Raw genomic sequence first — 11,522 nt, forward strand, 5'->3', positions numbered from 1 at the left:
AAAAATAAGAAAACTTTTTTTTTACAGGTTTTAAAGAAATAACTGGCTTATTGAGATAAAAGTTACAATCCAAAAAACTCCCCCCTTTTAAAGCATACAATGCAGTGGTTTTTTTTGTATATTCACTGGATTGTGCAATTATCACCTCTAACAAGCTCTGTTTTATTTTATTTATTTTTTTGTTAAAACACCTTTAATGAAAAGGGAAAGACACTAATATCTCCCTTGTCTGCTCTTCACGTTTTACTATGTTAGGAAACCCTGGAGCCTACACCTTTGGAGGAGGAGCCATCACTCAAGTCAGTCAACAGCAGAACCCTCACTCCCTCCTCCTCAGAACTCCTGTTCCAAATGATCCTATGTTAAGAGTAAATACTACATCTCATTATAAGACGGAGAGGCAGGGAGGGCAGCACCTGGGGCTCAGCTCCCAAAGTCTGGGACTCTAAGAACCAGACAGTGGCAAAGACATAAGCCCCAGTCTGTGGACAGGCAAAATGGGAAGGAAGTGGACCTTGAGAGAGGAAGATGAGGAAAATACAAGGGGCCAGGGAATAGAGGAGGGAGTTATCTAAAACTAGAAGCACACTAATGCTAGGAAATCCCCCATGATTCATGGTGCGTTGCTGCACACTAAGTCATCATTGGTCCAAAAGAACATTCATGAGACCCATCAACCCATCCAAATAAGAATTTGAGGTCCCCTCCCTTACATCACGCCCCTTTCTTAATCACGTAGGTTCTCAGCAAGCCCTATGCTTTAGCAACACTCCTCAACTCTCCATCATTCCTTCAACTACCATCATCAACAATGCCTGTTAAAAATATGAACTTCACATTTCCTTCCCCAAAATATCCATCCCATGGGAGACCTCTCAGCAAGAAATCCACTATTTCCTAATTCTGAGAGGCAAGGATGAAGGATATAAGAAGCTCAAAATGTCTTGGCATATTAACCAGCTAACACCTTTGCCTTAACATGATGAAGACACATTAGTGCCTTACTACTGGGAAGAGTGTCCTATGCCCTGCATTTCTCCCTGTCCTCTCCAGTTACAGATATTGTTGCATCTTCATTGTTGGCACCTTCTGGAGCAGGGGGAAGGAAAGGAATATACAATTTGCTACTCCTCTTCTATGATGGGCTTCTCAGGCAATGTCTTGGATGCAAGAGGCCAAAAGAGGAAGAGGGGGGATTCTCTTCTCCGTGGCTTCTCTGAATTCCATTGCTGGAGGCAACTTCCCAGCCACAGTTCCTGGGCCAAACAGCACTGGTGGTGTGGGGCCTGAAGTGGTAGTGGAGATGGAGCTGGAGCTGGAACTCGGGCTGGATGGGCAGGTCACTTGACAGGAAAGCTGTGGGGGCCCACCCTCACCAGCTGGACAGTAATGCCCTGGGACAAGAATTCCCGCACATTGACCTGATCACCAGAGAGAAGTGGCCCTGGGCTCTCCAGGGAGAGCTGCCGGCCCCTTCAGGCTGGGTTATAATTCCAAATGTAGGTGCTCAGGTGCACCTGTCAAAGGGAAAGGGAGAAGAGAGAGGAGAGGGTAGAAGGGTCATTCCCAGGGAAGCTGGAGAGGGTTCTTCTTGGGAATGTAAAAGCTGTAGAGAATCTATTTTCCTCAGCTACAATGAATGAAGAGGGAAGGAAAGTTTCTCAGGGGGCCATCCCCCTGTAAGCACAGATTTCGAAGCTCAGGAATTAGAGAAAAGCCACTAGGGACATATCATATAAGAACTGAGGTAAACAGACAAATAAGGGCTCCTAGATCTTGGAGGTCCTTCTACAGAGCTCTCAGTTTCTGCTCCCTGGGTCAGGGGGCAGCAGGTACAGAAAATCAGGCCCATGGGATTGTGGGGTCATCTTTTCGGGGGAAGGGGGAGAGCCCTGGAGAAGTGATGGAGGGTGAGCAGCCTGGGACCAAGGAAAGAGCAGCAATATTCTGAGGGCTGTGGGGGGCAAAGGGCTGTACCTGGTGGTGAGCCAGCAGCATATGCTTCTTGAGCGTGGCCCGCTCGAGGAAGCCCTGCCTGCAGAAAACACAAGTGAAGAGCGGCCCCTCCTTGGGGTGGGTCTTCTGATGCTCCTCCACAGCTGCGTGGGTGGGAAAGGTCTGGCCACACACCTCACAGGCCTTCCTGCTACTGCTCTCTCCTGGCTCCTTCCTCACCGCTTCCTGCAGGCTCAGCTCCTCCACCAAGGTGGTGCTGCCGCCTCCCCCTTCTAGGGCCAGCGCTACCGCTGGGCTGGAGCTCCTCTCAGGTCTGCCCCCCTCTTCTGTGCCTCCTGCAACATCGCTGCCTCCCTGCTCCATTGGCTGTGTTTGATCCAGGCTGTCAGGTGGTGGTGGCAGCGGTGGCGGCAGAGAAGGCTGTTGAATCGTTTTCTCATTACTGTCCATCTCCTTCCCAGCTGTGGCCACGGCCGCCACAGTCCCCACTTCCTCCTCTGCCCCGGAGGCCTCTTCTGAATCACCCCGCACTGATATCGCCTTCTCACCTCCACTCTCGGAGCCTCTCCCTGCCAGGGAATCTTCGTCCGTCACATCTTCCTCCTCTTCTTCGTCCTCTTCGTCCTCCTTGGACAACTCCTCTTCAGGGGATGGCTGCTGGGATGGCTGCTGGGGGAAGCTCCCTGCCCCAGAGGCTGTAGATTGCTCAGAGCCGTTCTCCTGGGCAGCTTCCCCGCCTTCAGGGAGCGTGGTGCCACCATTGGGGATCTGGCCCCCCAGGTGCATCCGAACGTGCTGCTGCAGAGTAACAGCATTGGTGAACTTCTTCTGGCAAATGGGGCAGGAGTTCTGGGCCCGGGCAGCCGGACTCGCCTTATGGCCCACGAAATGTGCACACAGACTGCCCCGGGTAGAGAAAGCTCTGCCACACACTTTGCATTTGAAGGGCCGCTCACCTCCATGTTGGCCGTAATGCAGGCGCAGTGCTCGAGGACAGCTTAGCACCCGGAGACAAATGACACACTGGTTAGGTCCAGACGAGGCTGAGGACGAAGCTGCAGGGGCAGAGGTGGTGGGGGCTCCCGAGGCAGTAGAGGCCACTGCCAAGGCTCCTTGACAATCAATCTTTTCTACCAGTTGCTGCAGCTTGGATGTCTCTGAGGGTGAAGCCCCCAAGGTCTCCAGCACATAAGGAAAGGAGAAGCTACTGGTGGACTTAAAGTGGTTGGTAAGCAGAGCCCAGCTGGGTAGCGAGGTCACCAGCTTACTTACCTGCATGCGGGTCGCTGTGTCACTTTCTGTCACCCCAGCGATGGCTAAGCCCTCACTCCCCGGTGGGGTATTTTCGTCAGCTTTGCTCTTTGGCTCTACCGCTTTCATGAGCACAAACTTATTGAAAGCAGGGAGTGCAGGAGCTGTGGCTGTGCCTGCACCAGTGGAGAGCAGCGTCAGGCTCTCTGTGGCACTGAGGGCCTTGGTGGAGGCCACCAGAGGCTTGCGTTCCACACCTGCGCCTGGCACGGCCGCCTCCTCCTCGGCCTTCTCTGGCGGTACAGACATACCATAGGGCAGGCCGCTGCTGGTGATGACGTAGTCTAGATGCTCTGGCACCGGGTGAGGGTTCATCTGCACATGTGGGTACTTCTCCCGATGCCGGTGGAAATGCACTTTGACGTTGCCACGCGTGGTAAAGCGGTTGCCACAGACATTACACCTATAGGGCCTCTCACCTGTGTGGGAACGCAGGTGGCTCTGCAGGGCACTGTCACTGCCAAATACTTTGACACAGAAGTGGCATTTGTGCCGTCCACCAGGCTTCTCCAAGGGACCCACCACTTCCCCATAGCCCAGCTCACCACTTCCATTCTTTGGCTTCAGGAGCCCTGGGGAGGCAGCAGCCTCAAGGCCCTGGGCTGCCCCAAGACACTGTGCTGCCAGTAGTCCCGTGGTGCCTGGGAATGCCAGATGAGGCGAGGAAATCAGCTGATCCGTGCTGCCTGACAGGGCCGGGGAGGGGACAGGGGTGGGTTTGTGGCTTCGCCCGGCCCCTCCAGCAGAAAAAGGATGCTGTGACCCCGGTGGATGATAAAGATGGAAGAAAGCCTGCTTGGGTGTTTCCACCGCTGAGGAAGAGGAGGTGGAGGAAGGTGCCAGTGTGTTGCTGGTTTGGACAGGCTTGATGGGGCTGAAGAGGGGAAGCAAGGGCTTGGTGGAGGAGTCAGTCCCTGTCCCAGGTAGCTCTGAGGGACTGGAAGGGGTGCCCACTGTCTGGCCTAAGGAGCCAAGCAGCAGTATCTGCCGGCAGATTTGCTCAGTCATCTGCATCTGATGGATCTGAAGCTGCTGCAGTACCCGGAGCTCTTCCAAGATCAGAGGGATGTTCTAGTGGCCGCTGCCTACACCTGGGGGCGGAGGAGGAGGTGGAGGAGGAGGGGGTGCAGGGGTGGATTCTGGAGGTAAAGGAGTTGCTCCCAGCTTAGGGCTGGCTAAGATCCGGCCCCCACCTCCCCCAGCTGCTGTACCTGTGGCAGCAACGAGGAAGTGCCCTGAAGACTCCGGGCCCCAGGTGGGATCTGTGGGTACAGAGGACCCGGAATCCGAGGGGCTGCTTTGCTCGGCCTCCATGACCTGGGGACTGTTGTGGCCCTCAGGCCGGGGTTCAGAAGAGGTCGAAGAGTTGTTGGGATTCTCCTTGGCCCCCAATTATCACCATTACAGGGGGGTCAGTAGAACATGCATTCTGGTGGGCGAGGAATTCAGTTGGATCAGTGAATTGTGCGCAGCACTTGGCATAGACTTGGGGGTGGTCCTCCTCGCTAGCATCACCGTTCTCAGACGCGCTGGGACCTTTGCAGTCCGAGATTAACTGTTAGGGTTTCCTCTGCTTTCGCCGAGACATTCCCGGGTAGAGAGAGGTCCAAGCTCTATTTTAAAATGAGGGGAAAAAATTGGATAGATACTTCTCCAAAGACCATATCACTCTTTGAATCTGTGTTTCAATATTCTCCCTTCAATTTTGGAAAATTCTTGGCCATTACCTCTTCAGATATTGTCTTTTTCCTATTCTCTATCCTCCCCTTCTGGAACTCAATTTTGTGTGTGTGTGTGTGTTTCATTGTTTTATATATGTATCTCATATGCTATGCTTTATTTGCTCTCTATGCTTTATCCCAATTGTTTTCCACTAGCCTACTTTCTAGTATAGCAATTGTCTCTTTTTCAATTGTCTAATCTGCTCTTTACCACATCTGTTGATCTCTCAATTACTGCATTTTTAAATTTCAGAATGCTGATAAAATTTCTATATATTCCTTTATTTTTTAGCGATATTAATCAGAGTTATTTTAAGGTCCATGGATGATAAATTCACTACATGGATTTTCTGTTTTTTTAAATACTGTGTTTCTTCACTGTTCTGTGTTTTGGTACATCTGCTAATTTTTTTTTAATTTTTTTTTATTTCTTTTTTTCACATCTGCTAATTTTTGATTGATGTCACTCACTTTGTGGTAATAATCAATGAGGCTCTCGATGTTATCTCATTCTTTCAAGTTGCCTGAGAGGGGACAGATTATCTTAAACCAGTCTAGAGACAAATTCACCTTAGCCTGATGCTGCTCCTTTAAGTCTTGAACTACCACATATTTTCTGGGGGTTTTTCCTGGCTTTTCTCATTTTTTTTGCTTTTCTTATTTTTTCCTTATGTATTATTTTAAATTGAAATAAATGACATTTTTATGATAATGAGTCCTATTTCCAAGAAAGAGAATGCCTCTTTTATCATCTTCATTAAGGTTCAACTGACAAATAATAAATTGTACATATTTATAGGGTATAATTTGGTAAGTTTTGACACACATGCACACCCATGAATCCACCACCATAATCAATACAAAGCATTGTATACTTACAGCCCAAAAAGTTTCCTAGTGTCCCTTTGTAATCTCTTGCTCCCACACCACTGTGTACCCTCCGCTGGCCCCATTCACAAGCACCCACCTTCTTTCACTACAAATTGGTTTCCATTTACTAGTGATTTATATAAATGGAATTATACAGTATAATTGTTTATTGTCTGGCCTCTTTCACTTAGAATTATTTTGACATTCATCTCTGTTATTGAGTATGTCAATGGAACATCCTTTTTTGCTGAAAAGTATTCTCTTTTATAGGTATATTATATTTTACTTATGCATTCACATGTTGATAGACATTTGGGTTGTTTCCAGTTTTTGACTATTAAAGATAAAGCTACTGTGAGCATCTGTGCACAGGTCTTTGTTTGGAAATAAGTTTTTTTCTTTTGGGTAAATACCTAGGAGTGGAATGGTGTGTATTCATATGGAAGATGTGTATTTATCATTTTAGAAAACTGCTAAACTGTTTTCTAAAGTGGTTGTATCATTTCATATTCCCACCAGCAGTGTCTGAGAGTTCCAATTGCCCCAAATCCCTGCTAACAGTTTCAGTACTGTCAGTTTTATGATTTTAGTCATTTGAATAGCCATGCAGCAGTATCCCATTGCAACTTTAATCTTCATTTTTCTAATGACTAATGATACTGAGCATCTTTTTATGCACTTATTTGTCATCTCTATATCTTCTACGGTTATGTTTTATTCAAATATTTTCTTAATTTTTAATTGGGTTATCTATCTTCTTAACTTGAAACAGTTTGTTATATATTTCAAATACAAACACTTTGTCAGATACGCTTTACAAATATTTTCTCCGATTCTCTGACTTTCCATTTCATTTTCTTAAAAGAGACTTTTGGGCAGCAATACTCTCTTAACTCCAATGAAAATGAAAGCTTTCATAGCAATAACCAGTAGAAGACATCAAATAAAAATTCATAATTATACAAGATTTAATTCACTAGAAAGACAAGAAAGTTCTAAGTTCATATGTACCTAAAACACTATCTTATCTCTGTCTCTATCTGGTGTCTATACAGTGTATATGTGTGTCTGTGTATACGTGTGTAGGATATTCATACTATAATAAAGCATATATATGTATACATAACAGAAAAAATGGGAAAAATTAAAAGTTGACCAGCATATTGATATAATTAAGACTACATCTTCTGACACCAATGAAAAATCTTGAAATCAATTACAAAATCTTAAGTAGAAAACCCCTTAGTGTTTGGAAATTAAGTAACACACTGCTAAATAAGCCATGTGGTCAAAAAAGAAATCAAAAGGAAAATTTAAAATAATTTTAACTAGACAATAATGAATATATCACATATGAAATCTTGTTGGGATGCAGCTAAAGTTATACTTAGAAGAAAATAAATAACCTTAAATGCTTATTTTGGAAAAGAAAGCTGAAAAACAATTACCTAAATTTCCAGCTGAAAAGAACAGCAAGCTAATTCTAATCAATACAGAAGGAAGGAAATAATAAAGCATAGAGTAGAAACCAATTAAATAGAAAATAAAAATACTCTAGGGAGAATAAACAATGCAAAATTTATTCATTGGGAAGACTAATAATATTGGTAAAGCCATGATAAGAATGACCAAGAGATGTCAATATATAAAGATTATCTGTACTTTATACATCACCAACTGAAAACTAAAATATAAAATTTAAAAGTGACATCATTTATAATAACATCACAGATAATATAAAGTCAAAAGACTGCTTAAAAATCCACAACACTAGTAAAGAAAGATACGCAAGAACTTTACTGAGAAAATTGCAAAACATTACCAGTAATACAATCTCATCAGGTACAGAAAAATCACTGAAAAATTCCAAAATCCATTCTTGATAAATAACATCAAAAAGAATTAAACATTTTAAAGTAAATTAACAAAACTGCAAGACCTGTACAGTGTAAACTAAAAATATCTGAAAGCAAATTTGAAATAGTCCAAGTTCATGGATTGAAAGACAATATTGGGCAGTTCTCCTCAAATGGGCCCATATAGTCAATGAAATTCCAATACAAGTCCCAGAGGTTTGTTTGTAGATATTGAGAAATTAATACTAAAAATTATATATAATAACTATTGAGAAAAACCAAAACAATTAAAAAAGAGGAACAAAGTTGGGGGGCTCATACAGCCTGATTATAAGGCTTTCTATTAAGCTACAGTAAACTATAGTATTGGCATAAGAATAAACATATAGATCAATGGTACAATTTAGTCCAGAAACAGGCCTTTATGGATGTAGTCAATTGATTTCTGACAAAGATGCCAAAGTAATTCAAAGAGGAAAGATTGTCTTTTCAACAAGTGGTGGAACAATTAGATATTCCTCTTCAAAAAAATAAAAGGAAAACAGAAATAAAACAAAAAAGAACCTCAAACCTTACCTCATACTATATACAAAAATGAACTCAAAATGTATTAAATACATAAATGTTTGTTCTAAAACTGTCAAACATATTAAAAACACAGTAGAAAATCTTTGTAACCTGGGTTAGGCAAAGATTTCTAAAATATGATGCAAAAATGCATGAAAATTAAGCAAAGGAAAAAAACCACATGAGTTAGACTTCATCAAAATTAAAACTTTTGTTCTTCAAAAGACACCAGTGATGAAATGAAAAAACAAGTCACAGAATACAAGATAATTTTTGCAAAACATATATCTAGTAAACTAGTTATATCCAGATTAGACTTTCTTAAATTCCTCCAACTTAAGAAGATAAACCAATACAAAATGAGCAAAAGAACTGAAGAGCCACTTCACCATAGAAGATAATAAGATGAAAACTTGCTCACCATCATTAGTCATTTGGGAAATGAAAATTAAAATCACAATGAAATGCCACTATACAACCATTAGAATGTCTAAAATAAAAAGACAACAATAAGTGTTGGTGAGAATTTGGAAAAACTGTAATCCTCATACACTTGGTAGAAATGTAAAATGATACTGCTACTTTAAGAAACAATCTTGCAGCTTCTTAAAAAAGTTAAATATAAACTCATTATATGACCCATTAATTCTCCTCCTTGGAATCCACCCTAGAGAAATGAAAACCTATATGGAAAGACACTTGTATGTGACTATCCATAGTTGAGTAACTCATAATAGCTCAAAATGGAAACAACCTATGTGTCAATCACCAGGTGAATGAATAAACACAATATGACATTGAATGGAATACTTACTCAGCAATTAAATTAAAAGGAAAAACTATTGTTTCATGCAACGATGTTGATGAATATAAAAGACATCATGCTAAGTGAAAGAAGCCAGAAACAAAAGACTACATACTACATGATTCCACTATATTAGATCTCTAGAAAAGGCAAAACTACATATAGAGAAAGCATGTCAGGGATTGCCTGGGTCTGTAGGTGGAAGCAGCGATTTGCTGCAAAGAGGCACTAGGAAACTTTTTGAAGTGATAGAAATGTTCTAAACTTGGATTGCCATGATAATTGCACAACTGTATAAATTAAACATCAAATTGTACAGTTAAAGCGGGTGTTTATGGGATATAAATTATACTTCAATGAAGCTGTTAAAAAATTACTGAGAAATATTGAAGACCTCATCTAATGGGGGCATATATCATGTTCCTAGACTCAAAATTTAAGGACAATTCTCATTGTAATTGCATGTAAAATCACGGATATGTTTTGTTTGTTTTTGCTTTTTGGAAAGAGATAAAGTGACGCTAAAATTTATGTGGAAATTCAAGGTGAGGAAGAATCAAGATAATTTACAACAAAGAGGGATGACACAGTCTCATATGTCAAAGCTTACTATAAAGCCATAATAATTAAAGCATCATAGTATTGTTATTGTGGTAAAAATACCAAAATAAACTATGGAACAAAATACAGAATCCAGAAGCAATATTTTCTATTGATGTCTAACAAATCATCTCAAACTCAGCAGCATAAAACAATACCCATTTAGTACCCCATGGCTCTGTAGGTCAGAAGTCCAGATGGGCTCAAGTAGGTTCTCTGTTCAGTCTCACAAGGCTGAAATTAATAAGTTGGCTGAGCTGGGATTTCATCTGAAAGTGTAGGGAAGAATCTGTTTTCAAGCTCATTCAGGTTGTTAGGAGAATCCAGTTCCTTAAAGTGTAGGTGTGAATTCCCTATTTCCTTACTGGCTGTCAGCTGAGAGCTGTCCCCTCCATCTCAAGGCTGCCTGCATACCATCTTGCACAGCCCCTTCTATCATTTAACCAGGAACAGTGTGTTGAGTACTTCTGACATTTCAAATCTCTGGTCTTCCCTTCTGTCACCAGAAGGAGAAAGTGCTCTGCATTTAAGAGCTCATGATTAAATCAGGCCCACCCAAACAACCTCCTTATCTGTCCACTATTTGGTCCATTGTGCCATATAACACAACATAACTATGGGAGGGCTATATCATCATATTCACAGATTCCCATGATTAGTGTGTGGCACCTTACAGAGCCATTTTAAAATTCTGCCTGTCACACAGATTCACACAAATGTGGTGTCATGATTTTCCACAAATGTGGCACTTCAATGCAGTAAGAAAATTATTTTCCTTTCAATAAATGACTCAACCAATTGGATATCTATGTAAAAAAAATGAACCTTTCACATATGAAAACAATTTCAGTTGGATCATAGATCTAAATATGGAAATTAAAATAATTAAGCATCTAGAAAATAACAGGAAAGTGTCCTCATTCCTTCAGATAAGCAAAGATGTCTTAAATAGGATATTAACGCACTTAACACAAAACAAAAGATTAATAAATTACATTTCATTAAAATTTAAGAACTTGTGTTTATCCAAAGATGACAATAAAACAGTGAGAAAGTAAGCCATAGAATGGGAGGAGATATTAGCAATAAATATATCAGATGAGGGACTCCTATCCAGAACATATTTTTATTAAAAATTCTATATATCAGTAAGAAAAAGGCAGACAGCTCACATGTTTAAATAGGCAAAGGATGTGGAAAAGCCTTACAAAAGAAGATACACGAATGGATAAAAATATTTTAAAAAAATTCTCAACTTCATTTGCTATCAGAGAAATGTAAATTAAAAACACAGTATGCTATCACAACACTCCAACCAGAATGACCAAAATAGGAGGGGAAAAAAAAAACTGCTGTGATACATTGCATTAATAGCATCAATTCTTCATCTCTTGCTGTAACCACAATCTTGCCATGGGACTTTTTAATTCCTTAAATCTATCTCTACCCTTGTCTTTGGGTTTGGCCTTATGACTTGCTTTGGCCAACAGAATAGATCAGAAGTAATGTGTGACAATTTCAAGCTAAGCATTAAGGCCTGGAGTGTTTCTGTTAGTCTACGTGCATTTTTGCCATCTCCATGAGCAGATCTTTGTCTGCGTAATTGCTGCTCATCCACCCTCTGGTCTGTGTCCCTGAATAAACATAGAAGAGATCACAATAAAGAGTCAACTCCAGCCCAGCCAGAACCACTGTTCAGAGGAGAACCACCCTGGAGAACCTAACCTACATCAGTTGAGCCCAGGACCACCTGCAGATGAATAAGCAATAATAAATCGTTGTCGTCTTAAGCCACTGAGTTTTGTGTTGGTTTGTTTTGCAGCAGCAGTGAACTGT

General features: G+C 41.8%; 1 protein-coding gene across 1 annotated transcript; it reads right to left on the bottom strand.

Moving 5' to 3' along the window:
• Window positions 1-1,149: 1,149 nt before the first annotated feature.
• Window positions 1,150-4,855, bottom strand: LOC130841396 (sal-like protein 2). Its single transcript, XM_057717577.1, is given in 4 exon segments — window positions 1,150-1,185; window positions 1,187-1,327; window positions 1,849-4,647; window positions 4,649-4,855. Coding segments are annotated over 4 exon segments (3,183 nt in total).
• Window positions 4,856-11,522: the final 6,667 nt, after the last annotated feature.

Source organism: Hippopotamus amphibius, chromosome X (genome assembly GCF_030028045.1).
Source record: "Hippopotamus amphibius kiboko isolate mHipAmp2 chromosome X, mHipAmp2.hap2, whole genome shotgun sequence".
Taxonomy (NCBI): Eukaryota; Metazoa; Chordata; class Mammalia; order Artiodactyla; family Hippopotamidae; genus Hippopotamus; species Hippopotamus amphibius.